The sequence below is a fragment of the Ahaetulla prasina genome, chromosome 8 (assembly GCF_028640845.1).
Source record: "Ahaetulla prasina isolate Xishuangbanna chromosome 8, ASM2864084v1, whole genome shotgun sequence".
Taxonomy (NCBI): Eukaryota; Metazoa; Chordata; class Lepidosauria; order Squamata; family Colubridae; genus Ahaetulla; species Ahaetulla prasina.
In genome coordinates this window covers 35,048,340-35,070,124 of record NC_080546.1, presented here as the reverse complement: position 1 = coordinate 35,070,124, position 21,785 = coordinate 35,048,340, and the positions used below count along the sequence as shown (strand labels likewise).

General features: G+C 38.9%; 1 protein-coding gene across 12 annotated transcripts in view; it reads right to left on the bottom strand.

Annotated features, from left to right (window-relative positions):
* Positions 1-8,558: 8,558 nt before the first annotated feature.
* The window catches only part of SLC10A7 (solute carrier family 10 member 7), a 166,853-nt gene continuing 153,626 nt past the window's right edge, over positions 8,559-21,785 (bottom strand). For 10 of the 12 annotated variants that reach the window (XR_009156251.1, XR_009156250.1, XM_058192558.1 and 7 more), the window contains 2 exons: positions 11,467-11,612; positions 8,559-9,650 (listed from right to left, as the gene is read on the bottom strand). Coding sequence is in view for 9 of the 12 variants with exons in the window: in XM_058192558.1 (XP_058048541.1) it covers positions 9,606-9,650; positions 11,467-11,612 (191 nt within the window). In the remaining 3 variants the exon portion in view is untranslated. Of the gene's footprint in view, positions 9,651-11,466; positions 11,613-21,785 lie in introns of those variants that run through there. The other 2 variants (XM_058192570.1, XM_058192566.1) reach the window with 2 other exon arrangements.

The following is a 21,785-nucleotide window of genomic DNA, read 5'->3' as shown; positions in this document are numbered from 1 at the left end:
GTCATCTTCAGGCTTCAGCTTCGTGCTTCTGGGAGCAATGTGTGATTGCAGCTGTTTCTTCCTTTAACTGCTAGTGGGGTTTGAACTGATTGGTGGGAGCTTGGCTGTGCTCTGATTGGCTGGGTTTTTGTGCTCTGATTGGCTGGGGGTGTGTCCTGTTTGGGTGGGGGCTTGGTTCTGCTCAGATTAGTCTGAGTTGCAGGGGGATTTGAGCTGGTGAGCTGCACTGCTGCTGTTTGGCTTCGTGTTCGTGATCATGCTACATCTTCGTAGTGGGTGTCAGTCTGCTGCATGTATGGATTAGAGGGGTTTGAAATGGCTAATGTTGCAGCTGCGGTCTGGCTTTTGGTCCTTGGTCGTGCTTCCTGATCAGTGTGGGTTTGGGTCTGCTTTCTGGGTGGATGTGTGGTGACATCCTGTGTGGACCTCGTGAGTGTGGGTCTGGTGTCATTCCTCGTGTTGGGACTGCTTGTCAATAAGGGCGGTTTCCAAATGGCTGGTAGGCGGAGGTATCATCTCGCTTGTTCATGCTGTGTGGGCGTTTATCTCGATGGCTTCTCTGATTATTCTGTTGTTAAAGTGTTCAGTTTTGGCGATAGTTCTGGTCTTTTTAAAGTCAATATCGTGTCCTGTGGCTTTAAGGTGTTGGACCAGGGAAGAAGTTGGTTCCTCTTTTTTGACTGAGTTCTTGTGTTCTTCAATGCGTGCACTTATTCTTCTGTTGATTTGTCCGATGTATGTGGTGGGTCAGGTGGGGCATGGGATTTCATATACTCCTTGATTTTCTAACTCAATTTTGTCTTTGGGGTTTCTTAGGATGGTGGATATTTTTTGGTTTGTGCAGAATGCTGTCTTGATGTTATGTTTGTGGAGGATCTTACTGATTCTGTCTGTGGTGCCTTTTATATATGGGAGGAGGGCTGTGCCGTTTTCTTGTTCTCTGTCTTGGGTTTTAGTGGGGGGTTCTTTTTGGATTAGTTTGGTAATCTTATTTCTCTGGAATCCATTGGATGTTAGTACGTTTGTGAGAGTGTGTAGTTTGGTTTTTAGGTGTTGTTCGTCAGCTAAGTGTTTTGTTCTAGAGATGAGTGTCTTGGCTACGGAGTTCATCTGTGCTGGGTGGTGGTGTGAGAGTGCGTGCAGATAGCGGTTTGTGTGTGTTTTCTTCTGGTAGATGGTGTGTCCTAGGGAGCCATTGGATTTCTTGTAGACTAAGACATCTAGGAAGGGAAGTTGATTGTTAACTTCTGTTTCCATGGTGAACTGTATTTTGGAGTGTAGGCTATTGAGGTGTGTGAGGAAGTTGTCAAGTTTTTCTTTCCCGTGTGGCCAGATTATGAAGGTGTCGTCTACGTATCTGAGCCAGAGTTTGGGTTTGTGATCAGATTTTTCTAGTGCTTGGGTTTCAAAGTGTTCCATGTAGAGGTTGGCAATCACACCAGACCCACACTCACGAGGTCCACACAGGATGTCACCACCACACATCCACCCAGAAAGCAGACCCAAACCCACACTGATCAGGAAGCACGACCAAGGACCAGAAGCCAGACCGCAGCTGCAACATTAGCCATTTCAAACCCCTCCAATCCATACATGCAGCAGACTGACACCCACTACAAAGATGTAGCACGACCACGAACACGAAGCCAAACAGCAGCAGTGCAGCTCACCAGCTCAAATCCCCCTGCAACTCAGACTAATCTGAGCACAACCAAGCCCCCACCCAAACAGGACACACCCCCAGCCAATCAGAGCACAAAAAAACCCCCATCCAATCAGAGCACAGCCAAGCTCCCACCCAATCAGTTCAAACCCCCACTAGCAGTTAAAAAGGAAGAAACAGCTGCAATCACACATTGCTCCCAGAAGCACGAAGCTGAAGCCTGAAGATGACGAATGAGACTTCGTCGAAACGTCGCCAAGACACTTACAATTTTACGGGAGAAAACCCGAATAACCAAAGATCTACATACAAACACCCGTGAAAACCTCAGAAAACAAATATATATATATATATATATATATATATATATATATATATATATATATATATATATATATATATATATATATATATATATATATATATATATATATATATATATATATATATATGTCTTTGGTTGTTCGGGTTTTCTTCCGTGTAAAATATAATATATATATATATATTAAATGTTTGCATGAGGGGAAAAAACCTGCAGCTAGTATTTTATTTTTCATATGAAGGATTTTTGTGGTGATGATTTACCAGAATTATTGTGACTTTAGAAAAGGGGAGGATGATGTTCCTGGGATCTATTGGAGCCATTTCCCCAGCTTAGGATTCAGAGTTTCAACTGTTCCTACCACCAATGAGACCACCTTGGGCTTTGCTTGCTTCATCTTTACTAGTTCCTCCTTCAGGCTCTAGTACTTCTCCAATTTCTCATACTCCTTCCACCTGATGTTGCTGTCACTATATCTATTGCCACTGCTACCATATCTTCTGGTCTTTGCTATTACCACAATATCTGGTTGATTGGCCAGATGTCAGACTGGATCTGGAAATTCCACAAGCTCTTAACCCAATTATTTTCCACCATCTTCTCTGGAATTTCACATCTTAACTTGGGTGTTACTTGCTATATTGTTCAGTGTATGCTATTCATGCCTGCATCATACACTCAACCACTATTTGTTGTACTGTCTCTGAAGCTGTTTGCACAATCTGCACCTTAGATCCCTCCTGTCAGAGATCTAGTGCTTAATAGTCATTCTCGTGCTATTATCAGTGTCTCAATGCTATCTTTTAATTCAGCCTTTCCAGCCACTGTCACCTCAACTGTCTATTGATGGTACATCCAGTGGTGGATTGCCCCAGTTCGGACTGGTTCTATAGAACCGGTGGTAAAACCGGTGGGAGGCTCCGCCCGCTGACCCGACCATCATCAAAAGCAATCTGCGCATGCGCAGAAGAGTGCACACGCGAGCGGTGTGAGCGAGTGCACACGGGCACGATGCAAACTGGTAGTAAAGGTAAGTAGAACCCATCCCTGGGTACATCTCATGCAGGGTCTTGCCTTGCCATGGCACTTTCTCTGCTTGATCTTCCTCTCCCACATATGTTGCTGCCTCACACATTCTCTCAGCAACTCCTCTTTGGTTGCCATCTTATTGAAGTGCTCCTGGATGCTCTGGGCTTCATCCAGGAAAGTAGCCTCGACACTCACCACACTCTGCTTACCCTCTTTCCAGCTAGTGTGCAGTCTCTGGGTGATGAGGTGAAAACCTCCATACATTGTGAGGAGCTTCCATGTCTTCTTTTGGCCAGCCCAATATATTTGGAAACCATATTCACCCACTATTTTATGTGTGAATACATAGTCAAATCATATCCCACTGGGACTAATTCTTTCAAAATAACTAACCACGACTTACCGCAGCTGGGTGGCGTATCTCAACCACACATCCCCAAGATTTAGTGGGAAAACCTGATGTTAGTAGCTTTCTTAAGGGCCAACAGGATTTGGCAAATTGGTTCCCTAGAGCAATGCCCCCCCCCACCTTTTGGGCACCAGGGCCATTTCCACCAAGGGAGATTTTTCTGTGGACCAGAGAGGGATGGTTTCATGTGCTGCCTGCAGATAGGTTTGTTTTTTTTTTTACATTTATATCCCGCCCTTCTCCGAAGACTCAGGGCGGCTTACACTATGTTAGCAATAGTCTTCATTCTATTTGTATATTTATATACAAAGTCAACTTATTGCCCCCAACAATCTGGGTCCTCATTTTACCTACCTTATAAAGGATGGAAGGCTGAGTCAACCTTGGGCCTGGTGGGACTAGAACCTGCAGTAATTGCAGGCAGCTGCTGTTAATAACAGACTGCATTAGCAGCCTGAGCCACAGAGGGGTTTTGCTTGTTTGTGTGGCCTGATTTCTTGCATGCTGCAGACTGGTGCCGGCCTGTGGACTGGGGTTGAGGAACTCTGCCCTAGAGCAGGGGTCTCCAACCTTGATCCCTTTAAGACTTGTGGACTTCAACTCCCAGAGTTCCTCAGCCAGCTTTGCTGGCTGAGGGACTCTGGGAGTTGAAGTCCACAAGTCTTAAAGGGACCAAGGTTGGAGACTCCTGTCCTAGAGGATATATTCCACAGAAGGAAGGCAACAAGATTAGGGATAATGCTCAACTAAGTCACCCGTGTTCTTTCTCCCTTTGCAGGAGGGTTCCTTCTGATGGGGGTGGGGGTAGCCTGTCAACCCCGAAGCTGTTCTGGCTGTGGCGGTTTTTTCCTTTTCCTTTTCTGTAGTTCTGTTAGGGGATCTTTGTGGCTTCAGGCTTGACAAAGCTTGGAGCAGAAGGGGCGGGGGGGTGGGGGGTTGTAAACCAAATCAAACTAAACTAGTTCATTCCTAGGTCAAGGACATTCCAACTGCCAGCTGGCTGGAGGTGGAGGAAGGAGTTGCCAGGTAACCAGCCAGTGCCTGGATTGGATAAAGTGATTTATTGTTTTGGGAGAAAATGCAACTTTTGGTTTTATTGAAGTGGAAAGCCTGGGAAAATTCAGTTGGCTTTTCAACAGTTGATGCCAAGAGGATGTCTCTAAAATAAAAACTGTTCTCGGAGCTCTGTTTTGAAATGGGGTCATTTCTTGGAACCCTAACTGGCCTATGATAAACCTTGATTTATCAGACTTTGATACAATGGATTTCATTGACCATGGACTACATTTTCATATTATTTGCAATTATTGTGATATATCCTCTGATTCAACAATCATGAACAGAAGAGCTCCTCCCCAATTTAGTCTACAAAAAACCAATTTATACAATAGATAAAGGTAAAGGTTCCCCTCACACATATGTGCAAGTCATTCCTGACTCTAGGGGGCAGTGCTCACCTTGGTTTCAAAGCTGAAGAGCCAGCACTGTCTGAAGATGTCTCTGTGGTTATGTGGCTGGCATGACTCAACGCCAAAGGCGCACTGAATGCTGTTACCTTTCCACCAAAGGTGGTCCCTATTTTTCTGCTTGCATTTTTTACGTGCTTTTGAACTGCTAGGTGGCAGAAGCTGGGACAAGTAAGGAGAGCCCATCCCGTTACGCGGCATTAGGGATTCGAACCGCTGAACTGCCGACCTTTCGATTGACAAGCTCAGGGTCTTAGCTACTGAGCCATTGAGTCCCATAAATTTATACTATACTATAATATAAAAATATTTACAAAAGCAACAGCAAATCAACCTATCTCTTCCTTCACATGAAATTTTGGAAACTCTTTATCAATACCAGTGACTGGTAATTTGTATTGTATTTCCTCTGACATTGCTAGAGCATTCTCCTACTGATTTATCTGACAAACTTCTTGTTTCTGGCTAGGCAGGGCTTGTTAGAATCATCTATAAAGTCCTCCATTTTATAGATGGACCACTTATAGTAAGTACCTATCACTTCATCTTGGAGCAATGAATCCCATAAATTAGAAACAACTCTCTTGTATTTATCAATTTTAGGAAGAGTGGAAATCTTTAATCTCACACTTATACTTTGAAGATTGCTATTCCAGGGGAAAGAGAACTGGCATTGCCTGGCTTTTATGGTTAAGTTGGGAATTACAGGGCTAATGGTTAAGACTGGAAGTAAAACAAAACATTCTGGCAAATTACACTCTTGCAAAACTGTGTGGGATTCAATATGGCGGTGGGTGAAGGTTTCTTTTACCTTACTTTTTCTTTTGAAATAAGCATTACGAAGTTGAAGATACATGAAACCCTGACAAAATGGCTGAAAGCTGAAAATTGAAAATCAATCAATGGTGCTTACCAGTGGTGAAATCCACTGTAGTAAATTTTTTTACTACTGGTTCTGTGGGCGTGGCTTGGTGGGTGTGGTGTGGCTTGGTGGGCATAGAAGGGGAAGGATACTGCAATAGCCCCATTCCCGCCCCACTCTGGAGCCAGCCAGAGGTGGTATTTTCCAGTTATCCGAACTGCTCAAAATTTCTGCTACTGGTTCTCCAGAACCTATCAGAACCTGCTGGATTTCACCCCTGGTAGTTACCTCATCCTTTTCATTCCAAACATACTGTGGTAGGGATGGATAACTAATGCTCATGTTGATGTCTATGAGCATCATTACTCAAGACTTACATGCTTAAACATATCGGAAAGAACTAGTGACTTTGCATAACATAGTGTTATGTTAATCAATAATTTAGTTTATAGATTCATCCGTAATTTAGCATAGTTATAGTTAGCATTATCATCTCCTGATTTGGTATGTGTGTAATAATGTAATTACTGCTATACTGAGATCTAGAAATACCACAAATGGATGAACAGTGATATTCCAGAAGAGGATGGAAATTTCTACTGAAGGCTACAAACACTCCAGCAACTTGGAAAGTGAAACAGCTATTTAACCATATACAGTGGTACCTTGGTACTCATCCTTAATTGGTTCTGGGAGACATGTCAAGTACTAAAAAGGATGAGTGCCCAATAAACCACGTGACTTACCTTTGTTTCAGCTGGGAAGGACTTCCTATCTGTGCCTTTTTCCTGTGTCAGCAATTTTTCCCGCATGGCTGATTTCCTGTCCACCCTCCGTGGCTGTCTCCCGCTTCCTTGGTAGCAACCTTCCCAATATGGCCAACTTTCTGTCCACCCTCTGCAGCTGTCTTCCACTTCCTTTTGTGGTGCATTGAGTACCAAACAAATGATGAGTACCGGGACAACATTTTCATGTCAAAAGGAGTCAAGCATCAAATTCAATGAGTTTTGAAAGTCGAGTACCAAGGTACCACTGCATTACTATTTACATCTGCTGATATCCCCAACAGCAAGAACTCAACAAACAATTTTAATGAGTAGTTTTTATTTAAAATTATGTATATAAACTTTAAAAAAAACAAATAAGAAAACTTATTGGTAGAGAGGGAATAGAAAGATAATGACCCTTGTTACAAAATCAATTGCAGAATGCTTGTCTTTTTCCAAGATAACATCTGATCCAGGGAACCTTTTATAGCTAAAGTCAAGTCTTTAAAGGTCTTAGCCATCTTTAAATACAATGTAACATTCTAAATATGAAAAAGTTCTGTTCTGTGGTTTTAAATATGCACTTCAGTTTTGCTTTATGCATCATTCTAAAACAATCTACTCAACAGTTAAGCAAATAAAAGAATATGCCATTTAGTTTTCTCCAACCATAAACAACATTATCTCCAAACCTCCTTGGAATTTGGTAAAATATATATGAAACTGCCATGATACATGTTCATCAAAATCTTGAACTCGAGGTAGATCTGTTGGAATAGTAGCAGTGTACTGACTGTTCAAAAGATGTTGCTCAACTTAGAGGAAGACAGAAGAGTGGGAAGTGAGTCAGAGCAAATGAGAGCCATGTTTTCATCTGTAATGGGCAATTAAACTGAATCTCTGTAACAAGGTAACATGCATTCTTGTGCAAATTCTTTTACATTTCCCTGGAACTTGCATGCAAAATAAATTGCAAATCTCTTTTAAAACAATCATTCTTTCCGTTACTTAGTAAAAGGGCTGTTGACCTGGTAAAACATATTTATAAAGTTAGAAAAAGATTTATAAAAACAAACAGGAAAATGAGCAGTGTGTCCTTTTTCTAACTTTCTCTTCTTCAAGTTTTAAAATTGGTTTTCATTGTATATTAAGCCACCAGTAGGAAATGGAAGGAATGTGTGATTTACACGCTTGATCTGCTTAGTGGAGAATCTTGCTTGTGATTGCTTTGCTGTGCATTTCTGCAGGTTTTGCTAATTCTGTGGTTGTTGTTAAAGACATCTATATGTCACAACAACTTTAGAATTATGATTTATGATGTACATAAAAATGATTGAGGGGCAAGACACCAGTTGTTTTTGTTTTTTGCTAACTTGTTAAATTTCACCAAATGCAATAGCTGTTAAATAGATGCTTAGGGTTTGCTGATTCATACATCTTTATCATTCAGGAACAACCGCTTATTTCAGAAAAATGGCCAACTGGACACTAGCGAGTAAGCTTTTTGATAAAAATTGTTTCCAACATCAAACATTTCAGCTTGGCATCAGATAAAATTACTTGGAAAGGACAATTAATCCCAGCATGTTGAGACAGAAGTAGTAGGCATGTCTCCAATAGTTTAAATCTGGAATTAGAACAGCATATATGATATGTGCCAGTCTTCAAGAGGCTGTTCTATTTTTCTACTATAATGCACACAAGTACTATATCTATGTTTAAAACCAGCATTTTCCTTCACGGAATGTTATGCAGAGGAAAATGCATAAATGTGCTCTTGGATAAGAAGGCTTCCCTGTACATGTCAAGAAAAACAGGGCTGTGAAAGCACTAGAAACGCATACATTATTTATAGAGTCATATGATTCCCACACCGCTGTGGAAATAATGTTGTCTCTAAATTTGAGATCTGAAGGCCAATATCTTTAAGTGTCCTGTTGATTATATTATTAAATATATATTGTTTTTTCTTCCCTTTCTTTTTATCCAGATGTGGATATTAATCAACATCCCTGCTAAAAAGTTACTATTTTTTTAAAAAAAATCACCTTTAAACTCTGATTGTCAGGTTAACTAGATATATGCATTCCAATGCTGCTTAAATTTCTATGGAATATATGTATTTTTGCTAGCTTGAGGTGGCAGTCTTCCAACCTCATTAGTTTTTGTATGCTGCTCATGGGATATCGAACAAATATAGCACTGAAAAGCTTGTAAGTGGCAATAAAGTGACCGCTGCATTATTAGTATTTTTCTGTCACTATTCGGTGGGATGTCCTGCACAAGGGAAAAAGATAATCTGTTTTTAGTAAACTATAGCAATGATAATAAAAACACTCATCCAGCTGTGCTTGTAAATCACTGGTGTTTCCTTATCGCCTTGCCTTTGAGGAAGTTCACAGTTCATTTAAGATATAAATGCTACAGCACCATAAAAATGAATCTGAATTATCTTGAGAAGCCATTAACTTTGAAGGAAGGAATTATTGAGAATTGTCTCAACAAATCCAAATAATTTATGCTTCTCAGTTTCTCTCCAACGGCTGGTCCCTTGCTAAATATACACAAATTTGGAAGAAAAAAGGCATGTCAAAATAAGGACGTGACAGAATCATCAAAAATCAAGTTCATTTCTCACTTAAATCTTCAGAAATCATCTTCAAGGAATTAGAAGAAGACAGTGCCCGAGAAAACATATAAAAAGTTCATGAATAATTAGAACAACGGATAGGTCCAGTTTGGTCTTCATTCACTGCAATAAAGCTTACAGAAAAGGTGGATTGAGATGTGCCACTGAGAAGTGATCATGGAAGCTTTAAAGTTTAAATAGGATGATTTGGTCAGGAAGAGAAATAAAAGTGAATGAATGCAAATTCTGAGTGCAACCTCTTATAATAACCAGTCAACTGATTTGGAATCAATGCTTTTGTCAAAAGTATTTTAAGGCACTTCAGTAGGTATTTTAAATATATTTGTAGGTATAAAAATAAAGTAAGTGCTGAGGCAACATTCATATAGGATCATCTTTTGCATTGTCTCTCTGTATGTACAAAATAGGACATATATACATTCACGAGGGCTGTTCCATTATACTTTCACTGGTACTTTGGGCTGCCTTGTTAATTTCATTGCCTGCAAAACATCAAACCAAAGGTCAATTTGTTGCCTTCTTAAAATCACAATTAAACAACAATAGGACATATCTTCAAAATAATTACTATTAACTGTTGGAATATTCCCTGGGCACTAGCAATGGCAAGAGATACAAGGCTCTAGCCTCAAGTTACAAAATAATTCCTTGGAGTATTAGTAGTTTTCTCGTCTTTTACTGAAATAATGTCAAGCAGAAATTTATGTAACACTCAGATTGCTACAAGTCAAAGCTTGTAGTTTTGTTTCAAAGGTCACATCATAACTTCATAGTATCACAACTTGGTGTAACAATTTCTTTTTTCCTATTACGCTGAGTTACATGACATTCTTTTGTTTATCTTACCATTTTAGGCATTTATACAAATAACAAATGAAATAAGGCATCTACTATAATCTAAATAATAAGAGCTGGTAACATTTACTTAGAGTGACATCCTCATTTTTATAGGAACTTTTTTGAGGGAAAAAAAATATTGTTTCCCTCCAGAAGAAAACAAGATATTAGAGCACAAGGGATCCAAGGTGTGCTGACCCTACAGAAAGTATGATTTTTCTTTCCCAAATATGATTACAAGATTAAGTGTATTCTATCATGGAAGTAAAAAAAATCATAACATATTGAGAAAGCAAGATCTTTGTTTCGATACATAGCACATCCTGTGACACCGTTTTTCAAATAGAAAACTTGTCGGTGAAGCTTCAAATAGTTAAATTCTGTTAAACAGTTAAATTTCAAGAAGAAATCACATGCTGGCCTTATTAAGGATTTCACTGAAAGTATAGCTTTCTGCTTGAGAGACATACCAAAATGAAATTAAGGAAATAAGCATCAAAACATGATCCTATATTTATTTGAAAAGCAGGACACCATTTTTAGATACATCAAAATCAACTGTAACTGTTTTTTAAAAAAATCTGTATGAAATCTTAACCCAAACTCATCCAACTATAATAGTGCTTACTGTAAATTATGCAGAGAAACAGGGGAAAAGAGCCCCTCTCATACACATACACACACACACACATATAAAATACAATATTATATATATAATAAGTACATAAATAATAAATTGATAAATATATTTTGAATCCCTCTTTATTTATTTACTTTTTCAATGTGTACAATTGATAATGTGCATCTGTGTTTAGTACACTTGTTTTTTCTTCCTGGCTAGTCTAGTATTTTCTCAGAGCAATCTAGAATAGGTATCTCCAACCTTGGCAATGTTACGACTTGTGGACTTCAACTTCCAGAATTCCTCAGCCAACGCATGAGGGCTAAGGAATTCTGGGAGTTGAAGTCCACAAGTTGTAACGTTGCCAAGGTTGGAGACCCTGATCTAGAATATCCTACTGTAAATATAGTTTAGAAGAGTTATGTTGGTCATCTTCTCTCCAGCAGAGCAGAATCTAAAGTGTCTCTGCTGACTGATTGTATGTTTTAATAACTGCTGTTTGCCTCCAGCCTCCTGGTGATCTCATTTCATCTCTTAATACCCACTTCTGTACTATTTAGCAAAGATGGAAATATTTTAAATCTGTCCTCAGCTACAAGACAAAAGTCTATTCTGAAAATTTGAGCAATCCAACATGTTGCTTAGAAGTACCCTCAATTGTGTTCCAAAGCTGTAATAAAATCTTTGTTCTGTTTCAGATTTATTTCACAGCATTAAGACTGCTCTTTTTGGACATTTTATTCCAGCATTAATAAGGTAGTGGTAAATCATAGTTTTCAATAATTGTTTCTCTTCTTTATTCCCAATAGTGAACTTTGCATGGGGTCATGATTTCTTACCTTTTGTCTAGAAATCATCCAAGATTTTATTGTTGGTACCAAAATGCTGCCAAGGAGGATCTGGGCGGGATGATATATAAGTAATGGGACTGAAATTAAGGATAGATGCTTGTAGCCTTCAAATACTATCTTCAGCATTGGTATACCTGTGGGTGGAAATATAACTAAAATTAAGAATCCTTTGATGATTTTTCTGAGCTAAGAATTGTAGGAATGTATTTAACTTTTAAAACATTTTGCTCAAATTTGAAAAAAAGAAAAGAAAAAAAACCTCATTTATAACAACAAAAGGTACAAAAATAAAGGAATACATTAAAAGATCATTGAATTATAATACAACATATACCGGTAATTAAATATAGCAATGTATACTGTATTATAGTCACGCTTTATTGTTACCATACATTAATATAACAGATTATATAATGATCATACAATAGATTTTGGTGGGAATATATTTGAGTTTTCTTTTCCAGTGTGTCTTTCATGCATTCTTCTGGTTTTGTCTGCTTTTAATTCTGCACTCTAGAAAGAGTGCAGAGAAAAGCAACAAAGATGATTGGGGAACTGGAGGTTAAAACATATGAAGAAGGGTTGTAAGGATTGGGTATTGTGAAAAGAATAGGTTGCAAGAATTGGATCTAGTGAAAAGAAGGATTAGGGGTGACATGATAACAGTGTTCTAATATCTCAGGGGCTACCACAAAGAAGTGGGAGTCAACCTATTCTCCAAAGAACCTGAAGGGCAGGACAAGGAGCAATGGATGGAAACTCATCTAGGAGAGAATCAACCTAAAACTAAAGAGAAATTTCCTAATACTTAGAACAATTAATCAATGGAACAACTTGCCTCCAGAAGTTTTGGGGGCTCTAACATTGGAGGCTTTTGAGAAGAGGTTGGACAACCATTTGTCTGAAGTGGTGTAGGGTTTCCTGATTGAGCACTGGGATGGACTAAAACAGGGGTCTCCAACCTTGGTCCCTTTAAGACTTGTGGACTTCAACTCCCAGAGTTCCTCAGCCAGCTTTGGGAGTTGAAGTCCACTAGTCTTAAAGGGACCAAGGTTGGAGACCCCTGGACTAGAAGACCTTCCAACTCTGTTAGTCGCTTTTAATCTGATGCTTTTAACGCTAGGTGTAAGCTATCCAGAGTCACTCTGTATTATGGGAAAGCAAAGGTAAAAACAGGACTGTTGCGAAAGAAAGCTCAGAGGGTTGGGGCAGAAACAGGCTCAGATTCCCCTAAATTATGCCTGGCATTGAATGAATAGGAAAACTGCTTTGACAGTCTTTAATTACTCTGCTAGCAAGACCTTTCTAAAAAGAGCTTAACTCTAGGTTGCCTTCTTGTAGTGCTTTGATACTGTATGACTGAGGTAAAATAGAATTTGGAAATATTCTATAAGTATGTGAGAAAATATGAAAAAGTGATATTTTAAAAAAACAGCAGTCATATGCCACAAGAAATAATTCCCATTTAGGGAAATTAAACATGTTCTAATGCTATATGATACAATAAAGTGGGATGACGGGTGGAGACAAGATGGTGATGGATCAGCAGTTTTTCTGTTGAGCCCCATCCATGCAATTTATTTGGTTTAAATAGCCTTATGATATTTTATTTGGTTTAAATGGCTTAGCTGCACATAAAGTGAGACGTTTTGCATGATCCACAACTAGGACTGGCCTAAATTTTATCTAAGTTTTATTTTTATTGGTTTTAAATTTATTATTAATTTTAATGGGGTTTTTAGTTATATATGGCCATTTTTATAATAAGTTTTTTAATTAGTATTTTAAATTGTATATTTTGTACTGTTTGTTTTTATCTTGGCTGTACACCGCCCTGAGTCCTTCGGGAGAAGGGCGGTATAAAAATTGAATAAATAAATAATAAATAAATAAATAAATTCCTGCCACTAAGTAAATTGGTCATAAAGCACATAAAGCTTGGTGACAGCAATCTTGGCATTCCCTACTGCCAAATTCCACAGATCGTTAGACAAGGACCCACCCCAATCCAAGCCATTCTGGGCTCAATCTTCCCAGGCTGAATTACTACTATGGACCAAATTACTTCAGACCCTAGTAATGTTTTAAGTTGCAAATATCAATGCAACTATTTTTTGCATTGACAATTACTTTGTAGATCTGGATAGATTTTTTGGCATTTGGATGCATCATGCACATGCTTTTTGTTAAGTGGAGAGTGAATTTAGGGCAGGGGGGTCAAACTCGATTTCATTGAGGGCCGCATCAGGGTTGTGTTTGACCTCAGAGGATTGGGGTGGTCATGGCCAGCTCAACATCATGTGTGTCTGCACCTGTGGTGGCCTGAGCGCTCTGTCAGCAAAAACAGGCTCTCAAGCTCTGTTTTCGGCAGCGACAGCCTCCTGCAGCCCTCTGCCAGTAAAAATGGAGCAGAGGGTTGCAAGAGATTGTTGCAGCCGAAAACAGAGCTCAGGAGTCCATTTTCACTGGAAGAGGCACAGCGGGCCAGTCCTTCACTGTTTCCAGGGCAGCCCTGCAGGCCAGATTTAAGCACCCTGAGGGAGGATCCGGCCCATAGGCCTTGAGTTTGACATTCCTGGTTTAGGGAATATTTAGAACAGTAAAAATCTATGGTTTTGGTTGGGTTGGTTTCTTGCACTTTACCCATCCATGTTCTTGTGTCCTATTGATGTTTAATGTCAGGATACATTTACATGTAAATTTATAGAACTTGGGGCTGCAGGGTTTCAATTATATTTAGTATCACTTTCTTGCAGCTATAAAACTGACATACACACAAATTCATCTCAGAGCAACACAAGAATTTTAAAGACAACGCAGAACCTATCACAAAATGAAAGCAAAGAAGTCCTCTATTGCTTTAATGTGCTTACACAAGGGTGCAAGTCTTTGCCTAGTGCTACTTATGGCCTACTGTAAAAAAATAACTAAATGAAACTATTTAAGAAATCTACAAAAAAGAAATGACTGGAAAAGATTGCACCCTTTGGCACAAAAAGATGTTCTTTTTTAGAGCATACATGGCTTCAGTTCAACCCAGTAGAAAATCAGTAAGTATGTGTCTCCTATGCTGATACCCCACATACTTTCACATATAGCCATCTGTTTTCTTGTTTTTTTTCACAACCGTTTCTTTTGCAATCGCTACCCTCCATGAAAATAGCATGCTGAACTTCACACCATTTTAAAGCTATAATTGTAAAAACAAACTGGCAAATTCTATCTTGCTCTCCTTGAAGCTACAGAAATGAACAAATCAGCGTTAATGCTTCAGGTGCTGCGTCTGTGTCACCATGGTTGACAGGACCCAAGCAGGCTTCAGGAGATAGCATTTGACTTTATGGCACTCTACATGCATTTACAATTTTACAGGAATTTTAAAACTGACATGCTGAAGAATGTTTATAAATCATTAATAAAAATGCCTCTTTAATACCATGCATTGTTTGAGAGACGTAAGGAGACACATAGTGTAAATGGTTTTCTTTCTGACTAATGTAATTTATACAAAAAAAAAGTCCTCACTGTGTACAAGTATAACCAAGGATAGATAAAGAGCATCATCTCAGCACATTACTACCTGATCCAATCACTTGGGAAATCCCTAATGTACAGCATATCCTATTTCCATGTTACACATGACACATTTGTCTAAAATTACTCAACAGATTTTGACATTGCAGCATAGAGCTTTCAACTGTCATCTCCCAAGCAGGAAATCCATGTAAGAGCAACAAGGATCCAAGGATTTATTTTATCCCAGACCCATGATAACAAAGATGAAACACGAAGAACTGAAGTTTACATTCTCACTTCCCTACGTCCATTCTCTATTTTGATATTTTTATTTTATGTACCTTAATTTCTATAATTTCCTCAGAGTAGAAACTGAAATACAGAAAATTCATCATGCAAAATGAAATTATTATTTGGCCCAATTCTTATTTATTCTAATAGTTGGAGTTCTATTTCATCAGTAGTCATGTCAAAGCAATTCACCCTTTTACTACTGAATTACACTCCAAATCACCTTCATATATTTTCAGTATATATTTTACTTAAACATTCTAGGTAAAGCTTTAGAGCAGGGGTGTCAAACTCGATTTCATTGAAGGCCACATCAAGATTGTTTGACCTCAGGAGGCCGGAATGGGCGATGCTGGGCTGGGCATGGCCAGCTCGACATCACTCATGTCAGGGGCACCTGTAGTGGCCCGAGTGCTCTGCCAGAGAAAACAAATGTCAAGGTTCCAGAAATACCTCTTCTGCGTAAAAGAAACTCAGAGACATTTTTTTTCCAGAGTTCTTTACTAGCATGAGGAGACTGGCACACGATGAGTGCAATTCCAAAACTGAAGTTCCGGATTCTTTTCCCCAGTTATACAAACCCCAAGAGTCCCACCCCCCTGACCCCTTTGATGGTCACATGGTCCCACGTTCTCCCAGTCCATTCGAATATCTTCTTGCCACTCTTCCTGCAGATGTGAACCCCCTCCGACCTTGACCGTCTGAAGAATGTTACCATACCCCTCAGCCCCCCTTCTTCCCCTCAGGGGAAAAATGTGGCAGCATCTGGAAACCTAAAGTCTAATATGGTTTCCAGGCCTGACAACAGGCTCCCGAGCTCCATTTTTGGCTGCAGTGGCCTCCTGTAACCCTTGCCAGTGAAAACATAGCCCTCCCGAGCTCCATTTTCGCTGGCAGAGGCACCATGGGCCAGTCCTTCACTGTTTCCAGGGCAGCCTTGTGGGCCAGATTTAAGTACTCGGTGGGCCGGATCCATCCCCCGGGCCTTGAGTTTGATACCCCTGCTTTAGAGGAATTAGCTACTTGAACATGGATGCACTGGGGTAGTCTTCCCAATCAGAGGTTGGTTTCAGCAGGTTCTGACCAATTCTGGAGAACCGGTAGCGGAAATTTTGAGTAGTTCGGAGAACTGGTAGTAAAAACTCTGACTGGCCCTGCCCCCATCTATTCCCTGCCTCCCAAGTCCCAGCTGATCAGGAGGAAATGGGGATTTTGCAGTAACCTTCCCCTGGAGTGGGGTGGCAATGGAGATTTTACAGTATCTTTCCCTTGCCACGCCCACCAAGCAATACCATGCCCACCAAGCCACACCCACAGAACCGGTAGTAAAAAAATTTGAAACCCACCACTGTTCCCAATATGACAACTATATTGACTCCATTATGTCCATTAGCAGTCTGGCTAGGGATCCTTGGAATTATGGCACCAGGTTGGGATATTTAACAAAAGACAAAAAGCTTACGTGGTAAAAAAAAAAAATCCAAAACCCACAGAAAACGGACTTTTCTGCCCATAAAAAGGCTTATCTCCTAAACATAAAAGAAAGACAACCTCACTAAAGAGCACTTTTAACATATTCTTTTCACAAAACAAAATTCCATGTAAACAGGCCTTAACCCAAGCTACTAGCGATGAAATGTGTCTATTTTATATATGGCTGTAATGAAGGATACACCACTGAAGAGATCTGTCAAAGGAAAAGTTAAAACACAGTCTAATTTGATTTGACTTCTCAGTTTGATATTACTGTCAGGCAATAAGTACTAAAAGCTTGCAACCACACTGTTTTATGGTGCACAAACCTTTCAATGGTTTAAAGCAGCTATGTGTGTGTGTGTGTGTGTGTATATGTGTGTGTGAGTGTATAAAAGCATCAAAAACTGCACAGGGCATGGGAGTGTTAATGCTATACAAATATTAAGCCTAGCAGAGGCTTAACACATTTGTTTCAGTTCTTATTTTGTCAGATGCACAAACAAAGAAACAAAATTGATGCCAAAAACCAGCATTTTGCAGCTGAATTCCAGAGGTGCAATCTCTGGGTGAAATTTCAGCTGCAAATGCAAAGATAGGCCTAAATTTGCTAGTAGGCTCTGGGTTGCCTGTTCAACCCATCTGTATATACAACAAAGGGCAAGGGAAAAGGAGCCATTTGGTGATCACTTCATCTTATTTTGACATTTTCTGAATGTGGAACTACAATATGCTGCATTGGCATCCAATGCAGAGAACCAAATTCCTAATTTAAAAGGCAAAAAATATGCAGTGCCTTGATCAATTGTGCCATTCTACATCATGTAAGAATACAGTACTTCATTATGTTTATAGATAGGCAGCACTGGTACAGTGAAACAAAATAAATATTTACAAAAGGAAAGAAACAGAAATGTCTGCCTATTATTTTACCATTTGGTAAAAAAAACACAATGCACTAATTCTTATGGGAATAGAGCACTTTCCTAAAATAGATATTTTTATTTTGGACACTCTAAGGAGCTGGAAGCATAAGCAATGAAAGGCCTGTAAGAATCAGTGGCATTTACTCATTTAGGGATTTTAAAGCATCTCTGAAAATAATTACCGTATATACTCGAATATAAGCCGATCCGAGTATAAGCCGAGGTCCCCAATTTTACCCCAAAAACTGGGGTAAACTGGGGACTCGAGTATAAGCCGAGGGTGGGAAATGAGGCACCTACCGGTCGGCGAAACCCTCCCTCCCTCGGCCGAGAAGGCTGGCGGCTCCCGCCCGCCTCTCACTGCACCGGCAGGGCTTCCCGCTAAAGCAAAAGCCCGCCAAGTTCGCTACCGGCCGGTATAATGTGAAAAACGAAAAAAAACCCTCGAGTATAAGCCGAGGTCCCCAATTTTACCCCAAAACTGGGGTAAACTGGGGACTCGAGTATAAGCCGAGGACGTTTTCAGCACAAAAAACGTGCTGAAAAACTCGGCTTATACTCGAGTATATACGGTAATTGGCTTATTTCCCATTGAAGTAATTGTCATAGTAGCATATCTATTAGATATAGAGTGAATCCTTTTGTTGCTGTTATACTGATTGGGTATGAATTATAGGGCCTTTTATATATTACAAATTAACATGTTACACCTGTATTGAAATAGTTTCAAGCAAAATATGTATGTGCTTGCAAACATTTGAATCAAAGTGATGACAAATAGGCATCAAAGAATATCTGGAGGTGCTGAACTGTGTGGGAGTTTAAAAATGACTGTATTTGTAAACAATCAGAATAATCTCATTTTAGTTTGGGTATTTTAAGATGAAACATTAAAAAATTCCAAAAGTTTCTTTGCATTATACTAGTCTATAGTAGAACATTTATGAGAGCATTTCAAAGCTTATTAAGAGATGACTTGAAAGAATATTTGTCATTTGATAGTAGCCTTAAAGCAAAGACGACCAACATTTCTTCCTAGAGAGAACTGCATTTCCTCAGGGGTAGCTGGCAGTCTGCCTAGTGGGCTCAGCTGAAGCAGGCTGGGTCACAGTAAGTATCCTTGGACAGTCCTTGATTTTTGTCTCTGACAGTCACTTGTTTTTCCCCCTCAGGTAGCAGAAATGCACTGAAGGCAGAGGACACCAGAAGTCTCTCACTAGTGTCTTGTATTTTGGGGAAGGAGGAGGGGAAAAAGTCGATATTATGTTGAGGGCTGCATGAAATTAACTTGAAGCCACATGATGGATGATACATGTAAGGTAACCCATTCATCAATTCAGTATAAACAATGCTAGATTGGAATAAGCATTTATGAGAAATCTAGGGCAGCTAAGATTGTTTAGGTCACAGATTACTAGACAAACATATGCAAACAATTTTTGTTTGAATGCTTTCTTTTCGTTATGAAAGCAATATAAGCTAAACAGTAACGTTTGTCATAAAAGCAAAAGATTTACCTTACAATAAAATAAAACACATAATGCATGGTAAGTAATAAGGAAGACAAGGAAAACAAGAATCATCTTCTGGAAACGTCAGCAACATTCACTTTCTCTATGGTGAAATTCATTCCACATCTTGTGCCTTCATATTTTATTTTTCCCTGCTGACACCAGCCACCAATACAACATACGTAGTGATAATGACATAAATATTTTTTTAGACATTAAAAAGAGGGAAAGTTCAATATATTAATAGAAAGAGCCCAGCAGTACGCCAAATGCACATTTCTGTATTATACATAATTCTGTGAAAGGCCACAGGGTGAAGATATTATGAAGGCAAAGCAGTTAATCTGGGATTCAAAGCTATTTCTTTCAGAAAAGTCTTTGTCAGGGAAGGAGATGATTCAGTCTCACACACAATAAATCTTGAAAAAAGAGACAGAAAGAAATCTGTTTTTCCCTTTTGCGTAATAACTAGTAGTAAAGAAAGCAAGCTCTCTAAAAAAAAGCAGTTTTGAAGGGCTTATTTTCAAAATTTCTGTGTGGAGGCTTATGTCTCTTGCCTATAGGGAAATTCTGCAACAATAACTTTGAATCTCCATTTATCTGCAAGTCTGTCAGAGAACTCAGGGAAAACAAAGAGAAAGCACATTATCCAAAGTTGTTTTTCCTAAGAATGGAGGATTCAAAGGGCACTTTGCTCCCTTCTTCTCCATCTTCGTCAACTGAATTTTAATTGAATTTTAAATGTATGCTCCTTATTGTTTTAATGCTTTATATGGTATTTACACGGCCACCTAGAGTTGCCTTGGTGAGATGGCTGGCATAGAAGTTTAATAAACTAACTAACTAACTAACAAAGTCATTCGGTCACTCAGTCAAGCAGTCAGTAATTTACACTGCTCAAGTTTTCACAAAATTGACACCCAGTTGGTAAAAAAGTAGCGCTGCTGGTAGATTTAAGTGTTGTTTTAGGTATAATGTAAAATATAAGTTGGGTGTACAGTATTCTGCTTCCTTTCCATGAATTTGTATAATCTGGGACTGAAGTTTAACAAATAACCTGAATAAACTTTCCTAATATTTGTTATGAAACATTTGATACCAACATTTAAAGATATTTGCCTTAAATTCAAAAACACTACTATAGGTCTCTGTAATGTAGTACAATTAGTACATGTTCAAGGAATTAGAACATGAATCATACAGAAATACTTTTTAGAAAAACAAAATGGAACTTTAGTACTAAATTCAGTTGGTGGCAGCATGCTGAAGCTAACAGGCTCAGTTTTACTTAGGATTCAAATGGAAGATTCTTTGGGAATACCAGAACTATAGATAAAATGATAAAAGTTGAGAAATATCCTTTCTTACTGTTGTCAGGAAAACTGTATGATGTCAGTGACATCACTAGAGGTTGAACTCTAGAACATTTTAACATTTTATAATATTGTGGCAACTTTTCCCAACTCAAGAGATTTTGTTGTGTTGGGATTACCGTTCTCAGAATCACCAATCAGTATGACTGACTATGCTAAATCTGGCCTAAACATTACCCAGCTGGAGAAAACTCTATGATCTATTTTAGTATTTTTTTTCCTTTCTTAAATTGTTTCACTATGCTATTATAAAATAGATTGTATTATTTAGGTACAGCAGTGTTGATAGAGTGTTGACGGGAGATTAGCATTATGCTGATGTTTACGTAAAAATAAGAACAAAGACATTTATGTCAATAATAACTATGATTTCTAAAATGTTAAATCTTGATAAGCATAAGGTTTTTAAAAGTTTACATCTAAAGTTGAATGTGCCATTAATAAGCAACTGAATAATACATTGTTATATAATAAAATTTTATGTATTACGCTTAATACAGAGGTTACCACTATATTGTCACTTGTTATTGAATACACTTTTTTTGAAAAAAGAAAAGAACAAAACATATGGGTATGATTTGGGAATGCAAAATACCTGGGTAAAAATGTACACCTTTATTGTACATTTGGAATGCTCGTACAGACCTGAATGAAGTGAGATGATCTTTCATGAGGATGTGCATCTTGAGCTGAAAAAATAGCTGTCTGGAGCTGGAGGCCTACATTAATTCTAGATCAGCTGTCAAACTCGCGGCCCATGGGCCAGATGAGTCACACGCTGGCCACGCCCATACCCAGTTTAGCGAATGGAAAGTCACCATACATCACATGACATCGACGTGATGACGTGAGTTTGACACCCATGATCTAGATGCTTTAAAATCCCTAAAAACTATGTTGCCACAGGTGCAGTGGTTCCTTGATGTTTCCTGCAACAGTTTATAAATGGATCTGTATTTTTTACCTACACTTTTAATCTATTTTTCATTATTCTGTAAGTACCGGGAATGTTACGTGGTTAATTTCCTGAGGCGTAGTAGCATACGGATTTTAGCTCAAAATGAGCAAAAAGAGATTGTTTCAAATTCCACACTGAATTATGCCCACTGAAAAGAAACTAGGCAAAAATGGGGTGGCCCCTTAATTCTATTTGGGCAGTTAATAGATATGATGTTATCGAGGCAGTGCACAGATCACTGTACTCTGCAAAAACTTAA